Source organism: Myotis daubentonii, chromosome 7 (genome assembly GCF_963259705.1).
Source record: "Myotis daubentonii chromosome 7, mMyoDau2.1, whole genome shotgun sequence".
NCBI classification, from domain to species: domain Eukaryota; kingdom Metazoa; phylum Chordata; class Mammalia; order Chiroptera; family Vespertilionidae; genus Myotis; species Myotis daubentonii.
In genome coordinates this window covers 25,207,091-25,233,799 of record NC_081846.1, presented here as the reverse complement: position 1 = coordinate 25,233,799, position 26,709 = coordinate 25,207,091, and the positions used below count along the sequence as shown (strand labels likewise).

Genomic DNA, 26,709 nt, shown 5'->3' with positions numbered 1-26,709 from the left:
TCCCTTCTGTACGCAGTTGAAGGTTGCTGCTGTGGTCACCATGTCCATTTGTCAACCAGCAAATTTTTTTTTTAATCCTCATCTGAGGATATTTTTTCTATTGCTTTTTAGAGAGAGTGGAAGGAAGAGGGAGAGACTGAAACACTGATGTGAGAGAGACACATCAGTTAGTTGCCTCCCGTATGCCCCCAAACAGAATCAGGAGCCTGCAACCGAGGTATGTGCCCTTGACCAGAATCAAAACCGGGACCCGTCAGTCCACAGGCTGACACTCTATCCACTGAGCCAAACCGGCTAGGGCTAGGCTCAACCAGGAAACTTGGTGGCAATAAAGTATGGGTGAGCTAAAGATGCCAAGGATCAGTACCTCCTTCAAAAGTCCGCTTATTATTATTTTTGTTGATCCTCTAACTCACTAGAAAAAGAGACATTAATATTAGTATGATGTCTTACTCTCACCAGCCTCCCAAGAAAGATTTTCACCTGAATCAACAGATAACCCAGTCAAGTCATCAGATTCAAAGGAAACAAAATTTTTTTTGGCATCTACTATGTAACAGGCTTTTTGAGTTTTAAGGCATATAACACTAGGGTAGGTAAAATGGGGTGAGAAATGAAATAATTTAGGGCACCAGGAAAATCTCCTAGAACCTATGGTACCTGATAGTACATGGCTAGGAACACACAGTCCTAACCCAAGACCTCGTTCCCACATCTCAGGCCTTGCTCACTGCATCCGGCTGCGCCTCAATGTTTCTCACTGGCATCGGCTCTCACTACAACTCAGGCCCTCTCCTCCCAGCTTTGTTTCCTCATCTCCAAATCCAGCTGTCTCAGCCTTAACCTAAATGACCTTTCAGCCTCTCACTGATTAAAATTTCCCTCTGGGTCTCTTAGTTCAGATTCTAGAAAGAGAATGTGATCATTGATTCCATGAATGAGTCTATGCATGAATAAACTGATCAATAAATGAATATATTCAGCATAATTCTCCTTTGAGTTAGAACATTGATTGAAGATTAAAAAAACAACAACATTGACGTCTCTTATTTCCCCCAAACGTCCATAGATAGTAATTTGCAGAGTGAGCTTAGGGTAGCATATTGTGTCATCTATTCCATCATGATGTTGTATTATGTAATATTTTTATATAATATTTTGTTAGGCAATGTTTAATTATGTAATATTGGAAGGCTCTATTTAAAGTCCTTTGTACTTATACTCCCAAACTATATCTATTAAATTAGTGTCATTTTGAAATAAAGTCCATTAAAGCGTTAATTAAACTGAAATATTCTGATTATAGGTCAGGCACTCGTTAAGTACCTCATTGTTTCATTTAATCCTAACAACACCTAAAGAATAGGTACTATTGTTAGACTGGCATGGAGGAATTTAGGCACACCTAGTTTGGAAGTCAGTTGCACAATGTCACAGTGGAGGGAGAATTCCTGCAGGGTTTCTCCGACTACAGTTCATGTGTTTAGCCACTGCCCTACATAGGCTGCTTTGTACTCCTCAGTGCACTAAGATTTTTAAGTCCTGTGTTATATAAATGAGGTTAATACAAACATTTGCTAAAGTTTTAGCAATCAGTCAAACACTGTGACTAGTAACTTGAAAATATAGTAGACTTGGCAAAGTGAGGAAATGTTATCTTCAACGTTTCTTATAAGCACTTAAAAATTTTTGGCAATTGATGCAGAACTCTGCATTTTGCAAGAAGATGTCCATATCAGCCCCAATACTATTATCAGTTACATTGTTAACAGGCCAGAGTTGAACTTATGATCTGTATTCATAGTGAGAGTAACCTATAGAATTTTTCCTGACTTGCAAAGCTTTAAGGAGTATTTCTCAATTCCAACTCAAATAGCCTTATCATTTAAAAATTATTAGCCACTACTCTAAAATATACATAAATTCACATGATTTAAAAAGCAAATCCAATGTATAATTTTTATGTGTATTTTCCTTTGGATTGTTTGTGATTATTACATATTTTGATGCTTTGAGCATATTACTTTGCTGTTATCACCAATAAACTACTGTATCACTGCATATCCATTTTTACTTTACTGTAAAAATATAATTCCCTTGGCCTTATGACATAAGGTCATAGTAGTTGTCCTTTAGTTTATCCTTTTGTCTCCATATAGCACTTTTAACCATTTCCATCTAAAGATTGCCTTTCTAGTCTTCTAAATCCCCAATAAAGAAAGACCTGTCTACATTATCTATGGCCTTAGTTCTCTATTTCCCATTGGGTATGAATGCTGGTCTGAAACTGTATTGCATCATTTGTAATTCCATACTGCATTTCTTGAGTGAGTTGAGCTCTAACTTGACCTTGATGCCTAGAACATTTCTCTTTGAGAGGTTCAAGGTTCATGAAAGTGAAACCACAGAGAGGGGACTATTTACAGCACATTACATGGCTCTGTGATAAACCAGAGTCATGATTCATAAAAGAGTAAAGACCATTTCTCCTATTCTAACCCACAGAATCAACCAATCTATAGACAAAGCACAGAAGGCTGCATTATGATCACAAAACAGAATATAAATTTATCAACTTAACCATATAAACATTGAGGAACAGCTAAAAGAGGTCAGGAAGTAAGGGAAAGAGGAGATGTGGATGAGAGGGTAGAATGTTAATATCTTCATCATATAAGATGTGCAATCAAGCCCGGCCGACATAGCTCAGTGGTTGAGCATCAACCTATGAGCGAGGAAGTCACAGTTTGATTCCTGTTCAGGGGACACGCCTGGGTTGTGGGCTCAATTCCCAGTGTGGAATTGAGGCAGCCAATCAATGATGCTTTCTCATCATTGATGTTTCTATCTCTCTCTCCCTCTCCCTTCCTCTCTGAAATCAATAAAAATATTTTTTAAATGTGCAATCAAGAGAGACTCCTAAATGCCAATAGCATAAGTAATAGTTTTTAGTATGTACTATTTATAGTTATAAAGAAACTAAAAATAGTAATACAAATTGGGGCAATGGGGGTGCTGAATCCTCACCTATGACAGCAGAAAAATCAATATATAATATTCAAAATTTACAGATAAAAAAATGGTGATGTAAGTATAGAATTTAAAGTTGCATTAGGTAACCACTAACAGAGCTTACAACATACTTGATTACCATTGGCTGCTTCTGGGTAGACAGGTTAAAAGTAAAGAGCAATGATGTAGGGACTGGTCCTTCCTCATTGTAAGTTTTTCTGAACTGTTAAAATTTTTTAATTCTATGCTTTATTACTTGGATTTAAAAGGTACCAAAAATTTAAAAGAGTAGATTATGCTATTTTATTCCACTTACAGAAAATAATTTAAGAGAGACACTAATAACTCCAGGTCTCTATTAATTGGCTACTCTCATGGTTGCAACAAAATAAAACTGAGGTTCAAAATTATCATCCAAAAAATTATCATGCAGATGTATTGTGAGATAATGATACACCTTTATTAATGAAAAACTATACTGAGTTTCAAAAGTGTCAGTGTTGAGTTTAATCTTATTTCAACTTTTAGAATTTGATTGAAAACATATGATGAGGACAATGACTCCTTCTTACTCAAATATTTGATTAAACTAGAAATTTTTTTCTGCACAATTTCTTGTGAATTTACATTATCCTCAAAATTTGGCAAAGTTGAAGAATAGGTTCTACCTTGATTCTTCAGAAAAGCTACTAAAAGAAACCGAGAGGGGAAATCTGCACTCTAAAAATGTTTTATATAAGAACTACAAATTTAGAATGAGTTATTTTTTATTATTGTGCATATAAAATTTAGATTTTTAAAAAATATTTTTTTATTGATTTCTGAGAGAAAGTGAGAGGGATAGAAACATCAATGATGAGAGAGAATCATTGATTGGCTGCCTCCTGCACCTCCTGGGGATCAAGCCCACAACCTGGGCTCTTAACCGGAATCAAACATGCTAGGGCTAAAGTTTAGATTTTTAAATGTGATATCCTTAGCTTATTTTTTTTAGGAAAAGAGAAGGAATCCAGAAAGGCTTATGTCTTTTTAACAATTATAAATTAGTTTGCATGTTTAATATCTCTCTTACTTCTAATAGGCCTATTATAATATAACCTAATGATACTTCTCCCAGGTTGGGTTCTCCAGAAGCAATGCTGAAGCATATTTGGAGTGTGAGATGGTATCAATGCTTGTAAAAGCTGGTGGGAAGAACTAGGTAGATGAACTGCAATGCAGGCCCCATAACGCCTCTGGCAGGGAGGGGCTCTGGGGCAAGCACTGTCTAATAAAGTTGTCACTCATTGGACCGAAATGGCTGGGACTTAATACCACCTCTGGATGCAGGCTGCCCGGGACTCTTTGCAGCCTGGCAGACCCTGAAGCCTCCGTCAGCTGGAAGCTGTGTTCTGATCAACCTCTCCACAGTCAGGAACCTCCTTAAAGGGGGATTTGGGTGGCATATTTCTGTGTCTACCTCACCACTAATTTATGCTAATTAAATGTAACAAACGCATTCATCTATCTCATTGTAGAGAAACACATATGGTAAAGTGAGTACATGGGTAGCTGTGCTGTGCCCCACAGTGTCTGTGGGATATGGGTTGCTTCAGTCATCCCTGCTTCTGCTCAAATATTATTCCAGGATCCACAGCTCCACGCACTTGCAAACGTCCTCTTGCCAACTTCCGCTGACTCTGCCTCCTCTGCCTTTAATCTTGACTCCACCTCTCTCCTTAGCCCCATCTAATTCACAACCTGACTTTTGACTATTAAGACACCACTTGCAGGAACCTCACCAAAATAGCGGATCACCAGGCAGGTTCCACAGCCACCACCATCCCCACCTCCATGACTGTCAGGAGCAGAGCATGACATGCATGGCACCAGAGGCTGGGCAAATCAGCATTCAGCAAACACAAAGCAAGTCCACCCTCAGCTGGAAGTGGCTCCGGAGGTCACTAGGCCAATCACCCATTTGTCAGTTGTTTCTGTCTGTTACTCTGATTTTCGGTTGGGGGACCACCCCCCCCTTTCTTGGTTCACATGTGTCAGGAAGGCTCACCCAACCCCTGTGAGCCTGTGGTGGGTGGTGCTGTGCCCTGGGTCTGGCCAATCCGCCAATCTGGGTGCCATGATTGGATCAGAAATGGACACCTGAACCAGCCAGGGCAATTAAACTCTGCTCCAAGACTTCTGTCAGAAGTTATTAAAAGTTATTTCTCCACAAAATGCTCTGTGTATGGCTATTTTAAACCTCTATTCAGCCATGCTTGAAATGGACATCTGAACCACAAGAGCCAATAAGCATTTTTCTCTGCCTAAACTCAAATGAGTCTAATACATATCCTCTCACAACCTAAGAGCTGGTCCAGTTGATTTGATGGGGAAGTCCACTGCTCCTGCTTTCACCAAATCAAAAGCCGCTTTGTAAGTTCGCCCTTTATTCCACCCTTGGAGCTGTAGTGGGCATAGGCCTTCATGCAAATATTTTCTCTACATCAGTGGCTCCCTAACTTGGCAGCATATCACAATCTACTAGGAAACTTGAAAACTGGAGATTCCTGAACCTCTCCCTGGGTCTACAGAATTAGAATTTCTGGGTTTGTGGCCAAGGAATGTGTATTTTTTAACCAACTGCCAGATTTCAAAGCCACGAATCCACCATAATGTGAAATAATTGTTCTATTAAATTGAATACATTGGCTAGCTGGAATACAGTCGCGTACATGTCTCCTACGTGCTTGCATTATACCTTCTGCAGATCCGGTCCTTAAGTTCAAGAAGTAAACATACATTCTTCCTAAAGGAACAGCAGCAGCTCTGGTGGAAAATAATTCAGGTAGAAGAAAACTGAGAAGTGGATTTACCACGAGAGTAATAGATTTAGTTTTAAGGCTCCTCATTTAATTTTGTAAGTGTGTCTATGACCATATGTTCCAGGAAACTCTATTAGAGTACAACATTTCAACCACAAATAGTTGAGACCACTGTCTCTTTCCATTTCCACTTCTTCTCAGTCATATTTCCCCTTGTATTGGGTGGCATGGGAGCAACCATGGGCATCTTTGGACCATGATAAAGGAAGTTGATGGGGTTATATACGTTCTGGTTTAACGGGATTACTTATGTGTTCACAGACTCTTCTTTGTATAGTTTAGTTACTACCAGCTGCTCTAGGGCAAGAACAATTTTTAGAGATGCCCCTACCACTCTCTATTTCAATGCACTCCACCTTGTGGAATGAAGGCACAGGTCCTGACATGACCCTTGGAATATGCCACAACATTAGGGGCACTGAAGACAAGGTGGTCAGTGAGTGAGGTCAATTCAAATAGTATTTAAGATAGTTCCTGCAACACACCAACCTCTGAAATGTCTTGAAATATCATGGCTCATATGTAAAATACACTTGAGATAAGTTTTCCTAAAATTGATAGCAATCCTAAAATTATCCAAGCCAATACCAAGGACAACTTGTGAAGACAAAATAAACCTTTCCACATTATCAATAATAAGAAAAAGTTATTAAACACTATCCGACCCACCACACTCCTTCTATTCTCTTAGTAGAAATTAGGACAAAATTATTCTTGCAAGAATAGGCAATCAAATGTATACAAATCATTATTTTATTGAGTGGTATATTGGTTAGCTAATTATAAAAAATCGGTTATTTTCTAGGTTTTGAGATCTTTCCAGAGTTTGCCAGCTTTAAATGTTTTGTTGTTATAGTGATGATTTATATTATAATTCTAAATAAATATTTAATTTCTTATATAAAATTTAAATTATTTTTCTTCTTTTTAAGAGGAGAGCAGTGTAAACTTCAGGCCTCTAGATTTCCCCTGGTTTGGAGTACCTCATCCCTGCATGGTGGTAGATGTGCTCAAACCTCATGGGTCTGCCTTTTCCAGCTACCTCAGTCTCCTGAAAATCAAATCTGCTTATTATAAGTCATAGAATGCACTGTTGATGGATCTAATGACTCTGTAGGAATGAGCCAGTAATGACTCTGAAGGAATCTGTGTGGCCAGGCAGATAAATAATACATCATTTTAAGTTTTCTGAATTCTTACAGGCTTTTGGAAGAACATTCTTTAAAAGGAATTAGGAAAGAGAACATATTGTGGCCAGGGAGAAGAATATATAAACAATCAGTTATGATTAAGCATGCTAGATGAAAGGTGATTTATCTCTTATTTCCCTCTATTGTAAATACTACAAAATCACCAGCACGTGAAGAGGCAATTAAGCAGATAGCATCTAACAGAGCCAGGCTGGGTTGGCTCAGTATAACTTCAGAATCCATTTGTTCCTTCTCGGCAAGGGCATTGCTGCAAATCGGTTTCATGTAGATGATGCAAATAGCATATGGAAGAAATTGCCCATTTTCTTTATTAAAAACACATCCAGGTTTCCATGTATGCCGAATCTCACTCCTAGCTTTTGCCCCTAATAGGCATTATGGGAGAAATCAATTCCTATGTTGACAGGCATTATGGGAGAAGTCAATTCCTATGTGCTCCCTTGACCTATGCATACTATTTCCTATACCACTTTGAACCATCTCAGTATTTACAATGCAGGATTTAAACACTGTTGATTTAAATTCTCTGCTCCAAGTGCCTTTCATCATATATTGGTTTACTAAAAAATAGGTTTCAAAATAGGTTTACTAAAATATGGCTGTAAAAGTTTTGTAAATACTGGTTTATACAACATCAAGCTGGTTTCTTTACACGTTTGTGGCAAGACTTAATAGAGCTTTTAATAATGAATCTCCGAGTGCAGAGTATAGAATGTAGTTTGCAATGGTTTCCAAATTATTTGATTACAAAACCCTTTCTTTAGGAACTAATATTCCAGGGACCATAACTTTTGATAAATGCTACTTTGGACTAAAATAAAATTAAATAATAGAATGTAAATACTTTATACATAAAATGCTTTATATATAAAAACCAAACAAATTTAATAATAATAATAATTGTTGTTATTATTATTATTAAGTCCACTGCACTCAAAAGAATCAATTGGTTCTCATTCCTTTCTCCAAGGAACCATTTAAACTATCTGTATAGATCTGATAAAAAAACAAACTAAGACAAATGTATTTGCTTGCATAATTTTCTGCTGTTTTATATTACAAAGAGGTTATAAAAAGGTATACAAACTTCTAGCTATCAAACTTCTGTCTGCTGCCTTAGTAGCTTTCACTACCATATTTCATATTATTTTATTTTTAAATATATTGATTGATTGATTGATTGCTTTCAGAGAGTAAGGGAGAGAGAGATGGAAACATCATTGATGAGAGAGAATCACTAATTGGCTACCTCCTGCATGCCCCACAAAGGGGATCAAGCTCAAAACCCCGGCATGTGCCCTGATCAGGAATCAAACCGTGACCTCCTGGTTCATAGGTCAATACTCAACCACTGAGCCATGCCAGCTGGGCATTACCACATTTTAGATTCTCCACTGCATTTATTAAAGGACAGTGACTAATCAATGCAATCCCTATCAAAATCCCAATGGCAAATCTTTGAAAAAATAGAAAAATTCATCCTAAAACTCATATGGTATCTTAAGGACCCTGAATAGCAAAATACAATTTTGGAAAAGAACAAAATTGGAGGACACACACTTCCTGATTTCAAAACATATTACAAAGATACAGTAACCAAACAGTGTGGTTACTGGCATAAAGATAGACAGATGGATCAATGGAATAGAATACAGAGCCCAGAAATAAATCCTCACATATATGATCAAATGATCTTCAACAAGGATGCCAAGACTACTCTATGGGGAAAGGACAGTCACTTCAATAAATGGTGCTGGGAAAACAGGATATGTACAACAGGATAAAGTTAGACTCTTGTCTTGCACCATATGTAAAAATTAAATCAAAATGATTAAAGCCTTAGACATGGGACCTACAACTACAAAACTCACAGAAGAAAACACAGGAGGAAATCTTCATGATGTTGGACTTGGCAATGATTTTTTTTACTATGACAACAAAATTACAGGTTACCAAAGAAAAATAAACAAATGGGACTGCATCCAACTTAAAAACCTTTGTGCATCAAAGGACACAACCAAATGAGTGAAAGGCAACCTATAGAATAGGAGAAAATGTTTGCAAATCATATACCTGAAAAGGGATTAATATCAGAATAGGTAAAGAATTCCCACAACTCAACAACAAAAATCAAATAACCCAATTAAAAATTAGGCAAAGGACTTGAATAGATATTTCTCCAAAGATGATACACAAATGGTGAACAAGCATATGAAAAGATGCTCGATATCACTAATCAGCAGAGAAAGGCAAATCAAACCACAATCAGATATCACTTCACTCCCATTAGGATGGTTACTATAAAAAAAAAAAAAAAAACACCAGAAAATAAGTGTTGGTGAAGCTGTGGAGAAATTGGAACCCTTGCCCATTGTTGGTAGGATTGTGAAATAATGCAGCCAGGATGGTATAAAATAGAACCACCATAGGATCCAGTAATCCCACTTATGAGTATATATACCCAAAAGAATTAAAATCAGGGTTTTGAAGAGGTGTTTGCACACCCATGTTCACAGTAGCAGTATTTACAATATCCCTATGGCCATGGGTAAGCAATTTGGACCTGGGTGTTCTATGTCAGCACCCTCATCATAAAATGGGAGTAGAAAACAAAGGGATGGCAAGAGTTTGTTGCCCTAACTGGTTTGGCTCAGTGAATAGAGCATCGATCGGCCTGCGGACTGAAAGGTCCCAGGTTCGATTCCGGTCAAGGGCATGAACCTTGGTTGCGGGCACATCCCCAGTAGGGGGTGTGCAGGAGGCAGCTGATCGATGTTTCTAACTCTCTATCCTTCTCCCTTCCTCTCTGTAAAAAAATCAATAAAATATATTTTTTTAAAAAAAGAGTTTGTGATGCTCTTAGTTAACTCCCATCTGGTTTAAATTTGGTTCTGTTTAGACCTGGTATGTAGACACCTGCTAGGCCTGGTAATTGCCAGCTGACACAAACACCAACCATGGTACCGATCAATCTGCCCACTGATATCAGATATGAGGCATTTAATACTTCATAGGTTTGCATAAGTAATGACAAATACATAGGATTACCAATACACAGGATTACCAACCACTGGGGCCTCCAGCTTTTCTCTCTTTTTTAAAAATATATTTTATTGATTTTTTACAGAGAGGAAGGGAGAGGGATAGAGAGTTAGAAACATCAATGAGAGAGAAACATCGATCAGCTGCCTCCTGCACACCCCGCACTGGGAATGTGCCCACAACCAAGGTACATGCCCTTGACCAGAATCGAACCTGGGACCCTTCAGTCTGCAGGCCGTCGCTCTATCCACTGAGCCAAACCAGTTAGGGCCAGCTTTTCTCTTTTGGTGGGCACCTCTAATAATTATGCTTGGCCTGGCCAGTGTGGCTCAGTTGGTTGGGCACTATCCCATGCACTGAAAGGCTGCCAGTTTGATGCCTGGAACAGGGCACATGCCCAGGTTGCAGGCTTGATCCTAGTATGGGGTGTGCAGATTATGTATCTTTCTACTCAAAACCCTTCAATGCCTTCTCATCTTACTCTAATAAAAAATAAAAATTATCAAAAAGATCTCAAAGTCTCTATATGATCATCCCTGCTATGACACCCTTTGTGGCTTCATCTCCTATCCCCTCCCCTTCTTCAATCTGCTCCTGTTGTTGGCATCCTTGCTGTTCTTTTTATAAAATTTTTTTATTGATTAAGTTATTACATATGTGTCCTTATCCCCACGTTACCGCCCATCCCCCCAACTCATGCCCTCACCCCCCCCCCATTGTATGTGTTCATTGGTTAGGCCTATATGCTTGCATATAAGTCCTTTGATTGATCTCTCCCCCGTACCGCCACCCTCCCCTACCTTCCCTCTGAGGTTTGACAGTCTGATCAATGCTTCTCTGTCTCTGGATCTGTTTTTGTTCATCAGTTTATGTTGTTCATTATATTCCATAAATGAGTGGGATCATGTGCTATTTGTCTCTCTCTAACTGGCTTATTTCACTTAGCATAATGCTCTCCAGTTCCATTCATGCCATTGCAAATGGTAAGAACTCCTTTTTTACAGCAGCATAGTATTCCATTGTGTAGATGTACCACAGTTTTTTAATCCATTCCTCTACTGATGGGCACTTAGGCTGTTTCCAAATCTTAGCTATTGTAAATTGTGCTGCTATGAACATAGGGGTGCATATGTCCTTTCTAATTGGTGTTTCTAGTTTCTTGGGATATATTCCTAGAAGTGGGATCACTGGGTCAAATGGGAGTTCCATTTTTCGTTTTTTGAGGAAACTCCATACTGTTCTCCACAGTGGATGCACCAGTCTGCATTCCGACCAGCAGTGCATGAGGGTTCCTTTTTCTCTACATCCTCGCCAGCACTTGTTGTTTGTTGATTTGTTTATGATAGCCATTCTGACAGGTGTGAGATGGTACCACATTGTTGTTTTGATTTGCATCTCTCGGATGATTAGTGACTTTGAACATGTTTTCATATGTCTTTTGGCCTTCCTTCTGTCTTCTTTCGAAAAGTATCTTATTTACGTCTATTGCCCATTTTTTGATTGGTTGCGTATCTTCCTTTTGTTAAGTTGTATGAGTTCCCTGTAAATGTCCTTGCTATTTTTGAAACACATGAAACATATTCACACCTCATGACCTTTGCATATGCTGTTCACTTTGCTTTCGGCACTGCTCCCTTGGAGAACTACAGGGTTCTGTCCCTAACTTACTTAAGGTACTTGCTCAAATGTCACTTTATTAGATGGGCCTTCCTGGACACTTTATTTAACACATTGTGGATGGACCATAAGAATGCTTGATTCATATTACAGTGTTTTACAAAGTATCATACTTTAAAAAGATATTATCTTGTAAGAACCTGTAATAAATAACTTCAAAATGCAATGGGTATTTAATTTTTAAAGCGTGCCTTTAACATTTATGTAAAACATTTTTTGTACTCATTCAATAGAAACTTATCTGGCCACTGGGTAAAGCTAGCAATAAAACTACTGGTCTGTACTGTGTTAAGATAGCAAACTACCCTTTCCATACCCAAACACTTCCTGTTCTCCTAGTCTACTATATTTTTTTATAGCACCTTCCATTTGTTATCATCTATATATATAAAAGCCCAGCGACCAAACAACGGAACAACCAGAATGACCGGTTGACCAGTTGCTATGATGCGCACTGACCACCAGGGGGCAACGCTCAACACAGGAGCTGCCCCCTGGTGGTCAGTGTGCTACCACAGTGGGAGCGCCACTCAGCTGACCGGGATGAGCAGCTGCTCCTGCAGCGGGAGCAGCCGCTAGCAGGCCCAGGGTGAGGCTGAGTCTGCACCTATCAAATACCTGAGACAGTCTAGACTCTGGCCTGACCCCACCAGCTGATGCAGGCCCTCTAAGGTGTGTTCTAGAAAGAGCACAGGGAGCTGGCAAAAGCGGATGGCAAGAGAGGATGTGACTGTGGATCCTCCGGGGAGGTTGTCCTGATGGCTGAGGATCTTGGAGCATAGCTGCCCTGAACATCGCTGATGGTGTCACCGACCTGGCATCACACATCAAGGACATGCACCAAGTGGCTTTGGGTTGCAAAGCTCTCCGCCAGGTTCCTCCAGGACACAGAACATGCCTTTACCCAAGCCATTACCCTGAAATATCAGCTCAGACTAATTTCCTCATTCAGCAGCTGCTAGAGGGTGGGGCCACAGCCACTCGGCTGACTGGGATGAGCAGTGCTCCCACAGCCAGGCCAATCCCCGCAGGCCACACCCCCAACCTGTGCACGAATCTGTGCATGGGCCTCTAGTATTATATATTCATTTATTTGTTTACTGTATGCTTCAAACAAAAATGCACATATGCTAGGACAGTGGTCGGCAAACTGCGGCTTGCGAGCCACATGCAGCTCTTTGGCCCCTTGAGTGTGGCTCTTCCACAAAATACCGACTTCTGCACATGGGCCACGAAGTTTCAATTGCACTGTATGTGCGCACCTGCATGTGGTATTTTGTGGTATTTTGTGGAAGAGCCACACTCAAGGGGCCAAAGAGCCACATGTGGCTTGCGAGCCGCAGTTTGAAGACCATGGTGCTAGGATATAAACTCCATGAGGTCAAGCATATTGTCTGTCTTGTCCACCGTTTCTTATATAGCCAACCTCAAACGCACTGTCTGGCAGATAGTAGTTACCATAGATAGCAATTTGAATGAATAATTCAAGTTAAAATGAAAGAAAGTACATGCATTATTATTATAACTAAAAAACTTAAACCTATAAGAATAAATCAATGATTGAAATTGCGCCGAAACCTGTTTGGCTCAGTGGATAGAGCGTTGGCCTGCGGACTGAAGGGTCCTGGGTTCGATTCCGGTCGAGGGCGTGTGCCTGGGTTGCGGGCATATCCCCAGTGGGAGATGTGCAGGAGGCAGCTGATTGATGTTTCTCTCTCATCGATGTTTCTAACTCTCTATCTCTCTCCCTTCCTCTCTGTAAAAAATCAATAAAATATATTAAAAAAAAAAAAAAAGAAATTGCTACACTGAAGTGTTGGGTTACAGGGTAATTTTTAAATTCTCTTTTCTGAAATCACTTTATGGTAGTTACACTATTTCTGGACACTTTTAAAAATTATTATCTACACATTGTAATTAGATACTCTACTGCTAAGTCAAATGTTTCCTTGAAAGATTTTTTAAGTCTGCTTAATGGATCCTACTTGAAGTAATACAAATATAGAGTGAGAAGATATACCTTAATCCCAGGAATTTTAGTGGCTTTGTGATTGCAATTCCCCATAAAGTGACCACATTAAAAAAAAACCCAAACTTTTTATTTTAGAGTCATTTTAGATTTACAGAAAAATTGCAAGGATAGCACAGAGTTCTGATATAATCCACATCCAGTTTCCCCTTGAGAACATCTTACATTCATATGAACCAATACTGATGCAGGATTATTTACTAAAAGCAACATTTTCTTCAGATTTTCCTAGTCTTTACCTTGTCCTTTTGTTGTTGCTGTTTCAGGGCTCCATCCACAATATCATATCACATATAGTTGTCTTGTCTCCTTAGGCTCCTCTTGGCTGTGACAGTTTCAAGGACTTTCCCCGATTTTGATGACCTTGAAAGTTTTGAAGGGTATTTTGTAGAATGTCTTTCTATTGGGATTTTTCTGATGCTTTTCCCATGATTGACTGGATTTACAGGGTTTTGAGAGACTGCCATTCTCAACACATTGTTTCAAAGTTGACCTGTCATTACTGATGTTGATTAACTTTGATCACCTGGTCAAGGTAGTTTTTGTTCTGAATTATTTTTATTTAGCAATCCTATCTAATAAAAGAGAAACATGGTAATTGGCGTACGACTGCTACCCTTCCCAGTGGCTAATCAGGGCAATATGCAAATTAACTGCCAGCCAAGATGGCGGCCGGCAGCCAGGCAGCTTGAAACTAACATGAGGCTTGCTTGCTTCAGTGATGGAGGACTCCAACGTTCCCCACTTGCCGCTGCAGGCCTCTGAGCTGCAACTCTAAGCAACTATGTAACAAATATAGAAGCTAAACAAAACCCCAGAAACCTGCTTTAGTCCGCCGGGCTTCAGCCAGCAGGATCGCAACATTGTAAGCAAAGGCCAGAAACCTACTTTCAGCAGCGGAGGCCTAAGAGCTGGAGCCAGACCTCAAAGCTAAAGCTGGCCCAGAATAAAAAAAGAAAAAAAGAAGAAAAGGAGCGGTTGGGAGCTTCAGTCACCCCCAGCCTGAAAACAGCCCTCAGCTCCTCACCCAGACTGGCCAGGCACCCCAGTGGGGACCCCCACCCTGAAGGGTGTGTGACCAGCTGCAAACAGCCATCATCCCCTCACCCAGGCTGGCCAGGCACCCCAGTGGGGACCCCCACCCTGAAGGATGTGTGACCAGCTGCAAACAGCCATCATCCCCTCACCCAGGCTGGCCAGGCTCCCCAGTGGGGACCCCCACCCTGATCCAGGACACCCTTCAGGGCAAACCAGCCAGCACCCACCCGTGCACCAGGCCTCTACCCTATATAGTAAAAGGGTAATATGCCTCCCAGCACCGGGATCAACGGAGCCACGAGGCCTCCCGGCACCAGGATCAGCGTGACAGGGGGCAGCGCCCAAACCCCCTGATCGCCTTGCGGCTCTGTGTGTGACAGGGGGCGGGGCCACAACCTCCCTATCCACCCTGCTCTGTTCGTGACAGGGGAAGGTGCCCCAACCCCCTGATCAGCCCTGCTCTGTGCCTGATAGGGGGGAGCTCTCCAACCCCCTGATCGCCCTGCGGCTCTGTGTGTGACAGGGTGCGGTGCCCCACCCCCCTGATCGGCCCTGCTCTGTGTGTGACAGGGTACGGCGCACCAACCCCCGCCCCCCCCCACACACACACACACATGGGCCCTGCTCTGTGTGTGACGAGGTAGAGCCATAACCTCCCCATCGGCCCTGCCCTGAGTGTGAGAGTGGCGGCGCCCCAACCCCCTGATCGGCCCTGCTCTGTGCGTGACAGGGTACAGAGCCCCAACCCCCCTGATGGGCCCTGATCTGTGAGTGACAGGGGGCAGTGCCCCAACCCCCTGATTGGCCCTGCTCTGTGCGTGACAGGGGGTGGCGCCGCAACCTCCCCATCGACCCTGCCTTGAGTGTGACAGGGGACGCTGCCCCAACCCCCCAATTGGCCCTACCCTGAGCGTGACTGAGGGTGGCATCACAACGTCCTGATCGCCCTGCTCTGTGCATGACAGGGGGCGGCGCCCCAACTCCCCAATCGGCCCTGCTCTGAGCCCGACCAGGGGCTGCACCTAGGGATTGGGCCTGCCCTCTGCCACCCGGGAGCAGGCCTAAGCCAGCAGGTTGTTATCTCCCGAGGGGTCCCAGACTGTGAGAGGGCACAGGCCGGGCTGAGGGACCCCCCTCTCCCGCGAGTGCACAAATTTTTGTGCACCAGGCCTCTAGTCTATATATATAAAAGGCTAAGTGTCCATCTGTTTGACTGGTAGCTATGACGTGCACTGACTACCAGGGGGCAGGCACTCAATGCAGGAGCTGCCATGATGAGCACTGGCCATTTAAGAATAAATGGCACCATGGACCTGGCACCAACAAACCAACACTGGGCTTCCCCCAAGTGGGATACAGGCCCTGCCACCACCCTGGAGTGACACCCCACCAAATCGCAGCCAATGCTGCCAAGACCCCATGGCACAAAATGTGGCCCACAGCCCAGCTGGGTAATGACATCATGTAGCAACGCCCAGCTTCCTTTCCCTAGAGCACTGGTTCTCAACCTCCTGGCCCTTTAAATACAGTTCCTCATGTTGTGACCCAACCATAAAATTATTTTCATTGCTACTTCATAACTGTAATGTTGCTATTGTTATGAATCGTAATGTAAATATCTGATATGCAGAATGGTCTTAGGCGACCCCTGTGAAAGGGTCATTCGACCGCCATAGGGGTCATGACCCACAGGTTGAGAACAGTTGCCCTAGAGACTAGCCTCCTTGGAGTTTCTTCAGCCCAAGAACCTGACTTGCTTTATAGCCAGGTGCAAACATTTCACACTGTAACCAAATGTCTGTGAAGGGTTTTCCCGTGCCTCATCTCATTTGATCCTTATAGAAGTCCTGGAGTAGGTAGATAGGAGACTCGGTAGAATCCTATTTTCTTTTCATTAGCCGGAAAACAGAGATTTAGAAAGTTTAGAAACTTGACCCAACTGAAAAGAAGTAAGAAATGGTGGACCTTGAAAATGACTTCAGGTTTTCCCACTGCACAGAATATAGTCAAACACTGCTGCAGTTAAATATTTTACCCTTTGTTCTCCCTGCATGATCTACAATAATAATCTGCTCCTTGTTGATATTTATTGCTGTGTTGCTGACAGTTACCTGAAAGAGAAGTTGGGGTGCTTCACTGGGCTGGAAAAAGTTTAGCTAAATCAGAAAGCAGGTCTAATTAAGCAAGTTTATTTATAAATACAAAGCTCTCACTGGCGCCAATCACACGTGTGTGTTTTGAGTTGTCATTGTCGATCGTGAATTTGGTTGACACTTCTGGGCAAATAGTGATATTAAAACATTTATTCTAATTCATTTCCCTTCAATGTGCACGAATCCATGCACTGGGACACTAGTAAAGAAATAATTTCCCTGGAATAAGCAATTTGGGCCCATTTGGATAGGTTTTATTTTATTTTATTTTTTACCATTTTTAAGGCATTTACCATGTACCAGGCACTATTTGAAGCTTAATACATGCAGACTCATTTTAACTGCATAACAACCTTATGAAGTAGATAGGACTCCCCCATTTTACAAAAGAGAGAACTGAGGCACAGAAAGATGAAGGACCTTGTGCAGCACTGCACAGCTAGTAAGAGGCACAGGCCGCCTGGAAGCAGAGCACTTACTCTGAACTACTAGCCTATACATGCGAGAGAGAACTTATTCCCATAAGTGGAGCACATTAATTCTTTTAAAAGTTTTATCTTTGCCATATGTGACAATGAGACCTGGCTCCTAAAGTAACCTCTTAATGAATATGCACAGAGGTGGCACATTTGGGGTTATCTGCAGAATTTTTTTTTTTTTTTTTTTTTTTTTTTTATCTGCAGAATTAAGCCCAGCCCAGCTAGCATGGCATTCCAGACTTCTCTGGACAGCATCCTACACACTGTATGCATGCTCTCTCTGAAGCTGGTCTCCCGCCATGCCCTCAATATACCTGCTTTATCCTGCTGCTGCTGCTTTGAATGTCTTTCTCTATATATCTTCTTTTCTTTTTAATTTAAAGAATTGATTTCGGAGAGGAAGGGAGAGGGAGAGAGAGATAGAAACATACTAGGAAACAATGAGAGAGAATCATTGATCGGCTGCCTCCTGCACACCCCACACTGGGGATCCAGCCCATAACCCAGACATATGCCCTGACCAGGAATCAAACTGTGACCTCCTGGTTCATAGGTCAATGCTCAACCACTGAGCAACACCGGCCAGGCTTTCTCTCTGTATCTCCTTAATCTCCAATTCTCTGACCATAAGCAGAAATAACTTCGCTCTCCTCTTTACTACCATCAGGCCTTGTCCCTGAACCACAAACTTGCCTCATTCTGCCTCCGAGTTTTGCACATATGTTCAATATCCTCTTTTAAACTCTTGGTTTCTAGAGGCTGGGTATCTTGCCACATAGCAGTAATGCCCTCCAGAATAGGACCTCAAGAAATCTAATTGAATCAGGCAGTTCCTATTTCAAATGTCAACTGTTTGATTGACTCATTTCCTACTTGCTTCTGAGTGGCATGATCAGTCTATACATCTATTCTTGCAATATTACCAGTAAGATTTCATTTTGTCCTCATATTTTATACAGGGTTTTATTGTAGCTGACAGATCAATAATGCATGGTTAGATGCATAGGTCAGGCCTGGTCTCTGATTGAGAGGCTCCCTGTAGTCCTGTCTTTGAAATAATGGAAGGGTTGGAACAGTCTGTTACTGCTGGCTGTCCCCTTGCCTGGTTACACAAACCCTCTGGGCCTCTCTCACAGGGCGTTTGTGAGGATTATTGAGATAAGGAATAGAAACCCTTGACATAAATAGGAATGAGTGTTAACAGGCGCTGGGACTCTCTGTAGGTAATATGTGCACAACTTGTTCCATCCTTGTAACAGTCTTACATGGTAACTCATCTCCATTTTATAGTTTGGAAAACGGAGGCACAGAGAAGTTAAGTAGCACATCTAATGCTGCGCAGTGGGTGAGGAGCAGACCTTGCTTATGGACTCAGAACTGTCAACCCTAAAGCTAAAACATTCTCTCTCTTTAGATAGTGGATGGAGAGAATGTATACGAGATATGACCTGAGACCATTGATGTCTCCAATTTACTTGGTTTCTCAAAAAGAAAAAAAAAATCAGCAAATGAGTGTCTAATATACAGGGTGTCCCCCCAAAATGTATATACACTGTAACAGTTGATAGCTCAATTTTGAAAATCAAATGTATTTTAATAAACATTGCCTTTATAATTATTCAAAGTATGTGTATACATTTTTGAGTAGTTACCACGTAAGTCTGTTACAAGGACCAAACAAGTTGTGCACATAACACATACAGAGAGTCCCAACCCCTGTTAACACACACCCTGTACTTAAGGAAGGAACTGGATTCTTGCAAAGCCAATTCAGATCCTGATGTGACTACTGAGTTCCTTGTTTCTGACCTTAGACCTCTTTCACACATCGTTCACTATAGTGAAAATCTAATTCCTAGCGAGTGGCCACGCTTCACTGCTTACTGCTGCAGGGACACTGTGGGCACTGGGCCTCACAGTTCGTGAGGGTGGAAGCCTGTGGCCGGTGTCACACAAACTTATGCTCTTCATTGCACTGACAGAAACCCCACATGACAACTTTATGAGTCCAACAATGAGTGACTAGTCCTAGAATCTATACTAATAAAAGGGTAATAAGAAAATTTGTCAGGACGCCCTCACACAATGACTCGACAGCAGGCTGTGTGGGGCGACCAGGCCGGCAGGCAGAGGCAGTTGGGTGACCAGGCTGTGGGGGTGGGGGGGCAGTTAGGGGTGATCAGGCAGGCAGGCAGAGACCATTAGAGGCGATCAGGCAGGCAGGCAGGTGAGCAGTTAGGAGCCAGCGGTCCCAGATTGTGAGAGGGTGCAGGCTGAGCTGAGGGAACCCCCCCACCCATGCACAAATTTCATGCACCGGGCCGCTAGTATAAAATAACTGGAGATGCTGGTTTCCCCTAAAAAAACTATGCAAACATAAAGAGTAAATTCCAGCCAAATTCTGGCAATTGTCTCTGACTCCATAAACAGAATGTCTTACTGACAAAAACTGTGCCTGGACCTCTCAAAGATGGTGCCGTGATATCTAAGGAACTAGGAGCTACAGAAGAAATGCCGGTAGATAGTAAATTTGGTAATGCCATCTTTGTTTGCACTAGCTAAGAGTTGGGAGGTATTTCTGCTTTTGGTTTCATTTTTAACAAATCTGTGACTTTGGTGTAGACCTGTGATCTTCAACCAGGGGTAACTTTTGTCTCCAGGAGATACCTTTGGTTGCCACCAGTGGGGAGGGTTGCTACTAACATCAAGAGGGCAGAGGCCAGGGATGTTGCTAAACATCTAACAATGCACAGAACAGCACCTACAACAGTGCCAAATGTAAGCAGCTCAAAATGTAAACAGTGCCAAGTCTGAGAGACCCCGGGGCAGCCCCATTTCAATTGTTCCATCCAATGATGAGTATGAATAACAGAGCGAAACTTGAACATCTTAAACATTTGCCCAAATGCACGCTATATGCAAATATGTAGACCTTCAGTATTCTTTTTCAGTCCCCATCATCAGAATTCTTTTTCAGTCCCCGTCAGCATCGAGATTATACATGTCCTAGGACAGTGGTCGGCAAACTCATTAGTCAACAGAGCCAAATATCAACAGTACAACGATTGAAATTTCTTTTGAGAGCCAAAGTTTTTAAACTTAAACTATATAGGTAGGTACATTGTTATTAACTTAATTAGGGTACTCCTAAGGCTTAGGAAGAGCCACACTCAAGGGGCCAAAGAGCCACATGTGGCTCGAGAGCCGCAGTTTGCCGACCACTGTCCTAGGAAATAGGTGGGAAGGACAAAAACTCCAATGCACACTAGCCCCTCCTGTTTCTGAGTTTCTCTCCCCCCACCCCCTGTTTTCATGTCTCTTCTAAGTACAGAGCTAATCAAAGCTTAAAGTGGAAGAATCGGGTTAAAATGGTGCATAAAATGCACTGTTCCAGGCTGTTACAATCAAGGAGGGAAAGAAAAGGACCGGCACCCAACTTCCTCCACTATAGGTGGCTGTGTGCATAATTCTTCAAGGCCGGACTATGGGCCTTCTTCCAATGTCCCATCATCCTGCCTTCTGCTCATAACAGCCTCCATCACAAAATGATATACTTTAAGAAAAAATTTTAAAAAGCATTTCCCTAAATTACATGTATAAAATTTGGAGCTAGGAAATGAAAAACTAATGGTTGTTAATGAGCTTCACCTAAAGTCCCTCAAACTTTAGACATGTATCACATTCGCTATTCACAAAAAACACATTTATTTTTAAATGTCACAGAAATGTAATAGTCACTTATGATAATTCCTCCTCTTGCCTGTACATTGGTGGTTTCTTTCTTTTCCTCCAGCTGGCTTCCCATTCATTCTTCCGGACATCCTGCTATCTTCTGTAGAGAACCCAGAGAAAGTGAGAATATTGCCATCTCACGAGGCCCCAGAGCTCCATCCTCTTCCCCTTCCTTGTGGGGCAGGGACCTCATAAGGTGAGGTCCAACCTGGAGAAACAGGGGAGCAGAACTTTCTGGTTAGGAATATCTGAACAGCGCCCCCCAGCTGCTCCTCCAAAACCCACCGCTCCTGTATTCTTGCTGAGAGTTCCTTTAAGAAGTGCCGCTGTTTGCTAACATACTCAGAAGCACTTCTGTTCGTTTTAATTAAGGCCAGGAAGATCTGTCCCATGTTACTAAAGGAATTTTCAGCTCTCTGCATCTCTGTGTTAAAAACTCTAGCGGCAGGGAGCGGTGAGCGATGCCAGGGGCTAGGTTTCGGCTGGATGTTGAAATTCTGTGAACCTGCTCGCCAATATTTCCCCCTCTCGGCCTCTGTAGCCGCCCGTGCACCAACGAAATAACTACCTCCAGCCCCTGCGGTCAGTGGCAAGACTTCACCAGACCTGGCTGAGTCTGTGTCTGCCTGCCTTCTTAAGTCTCAGGAAGCAGTATTTCTGGATTTAAAAAAAAAAAAGGTACTGTTGGGCTCCAACATTTCCTCCCTCTGGTGACAGGAAAAAATGCCAGCTCTTCGCTTTCGCCCTGAGGAGGAGGATGCAGGGCTGCTGGGGCTTTGCTAATAAACGCGTAAAGGGTGAATGGCGTGGTGATTACTGGCTTTCCCCCTTGCACGGAAAAATGAGATCACGATTTTCACGGACAGGAACTGCCGCCGCCGTGGAGGGAGGCCGCCGCCTCCCCTCCCTGCGCGGGTCCCGAGTGACATCACCGGTGAGCTCTGCTGCTCGGTGGAGAGGACTCAGCCCCGGACCAAGTAGGATAAAGCGGGAATAACGGGGATACAGGAGGAGGAGGACTCGGGAAGAGTAGAAGACAAAAGCAAGACCAGGTTTCCCCCCAATGCCCTGAGTGTGGCTTCGAGGGGGAGGGGTGCTGCACGGGCGCCACATCCTTACGTGGCCGCACCCCAAATCCCGTTCCCGCACTGCCCCACCCTCCAGCCGCCCTCAACTCCCAATTCCAGCAAAAACCGATATCCGAAGCGGCGGGGAGAGCTGCCTTGACAGGCCCCAGGGGAACGGCAGAGAGACTTCCGGGCCTGGGAGGACTCAGGCACCCGCATCTGGGGGGAGTGGGGTGAAGGCGATCGCCGCTGCGCCCCCGCCCGGCCCGGCCAGCGGCGCCTCCCCCACCCGGGGACAGTAGCCAGAGGGGGGCGGCCGAAGCGCCTCCTCCTCCTCGCCGGAGCCGACGCTGCGGCGGAGGGCGAGGAAGGCGCCTCACCTTGCCCCCGATGAGGGGCGGATCATGCCATGGCAGCGCCGGCGAGCGGCAGCGGCAGCGGCGGCGGCGGCGAGCGGAGCTCCACCAGCAGCCCCGGGAGCTCGGCCGGAGCCGGGGGCGCTGCGGCGGGAGCCCGGGACAGCAGGGACGCGGGCGGCCGCAGCGCAGCGGTGACGGTGCCCGGTCTCCCTCCGCTCGAGGACTACGAGTGCAAAATCTGCTACAACTACTTCGACGCGGACCGGCGCGCGCCCAAGCTGCTGGCGTGCCTGCACACCTTCTGCCAGGAGTGCCTGAGCCAGCTGCTGCTCCGCGCCGCCGCCGCCGCCGCCGCGCCCGAGCGCCCGCTGCGCCCGCCGTCCTGGCACGGCCCGCCCGGCGCCATCGCGTGTCCCGTGTGCCGCCACCGCACGCCCCTGCCCGACAGCCGCGTGCACGGCCTGCCCAGCAACACCAAACTCGCCGAGGCCTTCCCGCTGGCCCTGCGCGCCGCGCACGACCCGCTGCCCCAGGACCGCCTCCCGCCTTTGCCCACTCGCCGCCCAACGCCCGCGGCGGGCCTGCCGCCCGCTCCGGCCCCGGCCCCGGCCCCGGCCCCGCCGCCGCCGCCCAGGGAGGATGCCGCCCGCGAGCCTCGTGCCCGCGCCGGCCTGCGCGCCTCGGGCGCCTACGAAAGCTGCCATAACTGCAAGCGCGCCGCGCTCACCGCGGGCTGCGTGTGCGTCGTCTTCTCCTTCCTCTCCATGGTGGTGCTGCTCTTCACCGGCCTCATCTTCGTCAACCACTACGGCGGTGGCGGCGCCGGGGAACCCCCCGGCGGCGGCGGGGCGCCGGCTGGCGCGGCCCAGGCTGCCGGGTCGCCCTCGCTCGTGGGGCCCATCTGCCTGTCGGTGGCCAGCATTCTGGCACTCTTCTCGGTTGTCGTCACTTGGCTCATCTGCTGGCTCAAGTACCGATCCCCCGAGGGCGCGGCCATGGGCTCGGCTGGGGGCGGCGGCCCGAGGACGCGGGCGGCGGCAGCGGCAGGCGGCGTGCGGGGGAGCGACACGTAGTGGGGCAACTTGCCGGGTCTCCCGCCCGCACGCACCTGCAGTCCTGCGAGGCCCGCGAGGAGGGGGCCTTTGGCTCCGTGCGCTCGAGCTTCTCTGGCCTCCCCCCCCGTGGTCCCCGGACGCGCACCCCCTCGCCGCCCAGCCACTCCGGGGCTTCGGCTTTCCGCCTCTCGGGCTTTCCACGCCCCGCCTCCTCCGCGCTGGGCCGGAGAAATCGAGGAGGCGGGGATGCTCGTGGGGAGTCTATCTCCCCGACTATGCAAGATCAACCTCCTCTCCAGGCACTATCCCCATCCTCTCCAAAGTGCTCTGCCGCCCTTCCCAGAGTCCGAGGATTTGCAAAGAGAGGTGGAAAGGGGAGTGGGACCCCCGCCGCCCCGCCTGAACGCTGGTTCTCTGGCTGCCGCGACTTCAGTTTCTTTAAGGGTGCAGGTGCGCGCACACGCGGCTGCAGCAGTTGTGAATGCGAATTGTCCGGTGGAAGAAGGAAGGAGCTGCAAACAGAGAAAGGTTTCCCTGCTTTCTGGCGGTCCTGGAAAGCGAGTGAGCCGGAACGCCCAGAGTGGTGTTTACTCCCCGAGGGCACCGCGCGGGCTGGAGCGAGGCGGCCGGGCGCTCCTACAGCCTTCAACTGTGTGAAGCTGCGACAGGTGCACAGCGCGCGTGCGCGCTCCGGGGTGCGGGCGGCCGCGCAGAGCGCTCCAGGCGGAGGATCTTGCTACCCGGGTCCCGCAGAGACCCAAAAGTCTTGGAAACTGGGCTCCTGGAAATTTGTGGTGGTTTTATTCGCGGCGTTACTACCAGGAAGTAATTTCCTCCTCTGTAACTGGACTCAGGGAAATTCAAGAGCCTGTTCTCCATCTCATCTCAAAACTGACTGACTGTTGCCCCCACCTGGAAGATATTGAAAGCTATTCACGCAGAAAATAAGCTGCAGGCTTCCCTCGCCCTTTTTCTTAATTTCATTTAAAAATATAATTTATTTAAGAATATATGGATCTAGAAATTTTGTGCGATAAATTTTCAGAAAAGATGTTTGACGAGCAGCAACATTTCTTCCATATCTCCAGTCCAAATACATTTCGGAATTATCAGAGAAAAAGGCGTGTTGGTAACTGATTCCAGATTTTGTACTGTGAAACTACTAATGACTTTCAACTATCTGATCAAATAGAAATAGTGCCCAAAGACTAAACTGACAAGTCTTTCTTCCTTCGATTACAAATGTATATTACACTTAACAGAAAAATATTTTGAATTTAGCTATTTGATATAGGAAATTACTGAAATGTTCACATCCAGTCATATTAAATAAAAAAGAATACATATCTGTCTGATTTTGTAACTAAAAAGATGAATTTCAATGTGTGTTGCAGGTAGATCCGAAGCCTTTTTAAGGTAAAAAAAAAACAAACAACTGTTCCAGGTGTATTTTATATGAAAACATTATTTATTCCATCTTTTGAGATTTGGAATAAGTCAAAGTTTTCATACCTAAGCATCACAGAAACTACTGAGGATATACTGTTATTCCTCATGTATTTATGCAAGCTGTCTGCATGATATTCCTACACTGTTCTAGTACCTGAACCTGAATGAACATTTGTATCTTATCATAGAAAGCAGTCATTTACTGGCCATTGATAAGTGATATGGCTGTGGTTTAGGAATTGCAAAATGATGTGTTCTATGTCTGCATTGTCTTAATTAAAACAAGCATTTATAGAAAAAAACTATTTTCATGAAAATTATTTCATGAGGAAATTGCTTCAAGTTATTTGTGTGCCCTTCTCCTCCTGAAATACACAATCCCATGAGATGCCCACCCTAGCAATGTACATTCCCACATGGGAGTTAATTCTCTACCAGTTCCATTCATAATGTGAGTGTAGGATTTGGGATTGTTTCTAGGTTTTAACGGGACTTCTGAAGGTCCAGTGAGGTCTATTTTGGAGGGAAAAGTTGCTTCCATTCATTACTATATAAGATTTTTGTTCTCAATTTCTTTTTTTTTTTTTTTTTTTTTTTTAAGGGTCCGGGATTCGACTCTGGTCAAAAGCACGTACCTTTTTTTTCTTTCTTTCTTTCTTTCTTTCTTTATTTATTTTTTCTCCTTTTATTTTTTTTTATTTTATTTTTAATTAAATCTTTATTGTTCAGATTATTACATTTGTTCCTTTTTTTTCCCCCCATAACTCCCCTCCTCCCAGTTCCCGCCCCACCCTCCGCCCTCACTCCCCACCCACTGTCCTCATCCATAGGTGCACGATTTTTGTCCAGTCTCTTCCCACATCTCCCACACCCCTTTCCCCCCCAAGAATAGTCAGTCCATTCCCTTTCTATGTCCCTGATTCTATTATAATCAACAGTTCATTCTGTTCATCAGATTATTTATTCACTTGATTCTTAGATTCACTTGTTGATAGATGCATATTTGTTGTTCATAATTTGTATCTTTACCTTTTTCTTCCTCTTCCTCTTCTTAAAGGATACCTTTCAGCATTTCATATAATCCTGGTTTGGTGGTGATGAACTCCTTTAGCTTTTCCTTATCTGTGAAGCTCTTTATCTGACCTTCAATTCTGAATGATAGCTTTGCTGGATAAAGTAATCTTGGTTGTAGGTTCTTAGTATTCATCACTTTGCATATTTCTTGCCACTCCCTTCTGGCCTGCAAAGTTTGTGTTGAGAAATCAGCTGACAGTCGTATGGGTATTCCCTTGTAGGTAACTGAGTTTCTTTCTCTTGCTGTTTTTAAGATTCTCTCTTTATCTTTTGCTCTTGGCATTTTAATGATGATGTGTCTTGGTGTGGTCCTCTTTGGATTCCTTTTGTTTGGGGTTCTTTGCGCTTCTTGGACCTGTAAGTCCATTTCTTTCACCAGGTGGGGGAAGTTTTCTGTCATTATTTCTTCAAATAGGTTTTCAATATCTTGCTCTCTCTCATCTTCTGGCACCCCTATAATTCTGATGTTGG

General features: G+C 44.2%; 1 protein-coding gene across 1 annotated transcript; it reads left to right on the top strand.

The window, feature by feature from the left end:
• Positions 1-22,018: 22,018 nt before the first annotated feature.
• LOC132238280 (one cut domain family member 3) lies at positions 22,019-25,484 on the top strand. Its single transcript, XM_059703313.1, has one exon. It carries the CDS (start codon positions 22,711-22,713, stop codon positions 23,731-23,733), a length of 1,023 nt encoding a protein of 340 aa, XP_059559296.1. The 5' UTR covers positions 22,019-22,710; the 3' UTR covers positions 23,734-25,484.
• Positions 25,485-26,709: the final 1,225 nt, after the last annotated feature.

Excerpts from the sequence above, each read along its gene's own strand:
- LOC132238280 (XM_059703313.1), top strand. The coding sequence starts at position 22,711 with ATGGCAGCGCCGGCGAGCGGCAGCGGCAGCGGCGGCGGCGGCGAGCGG.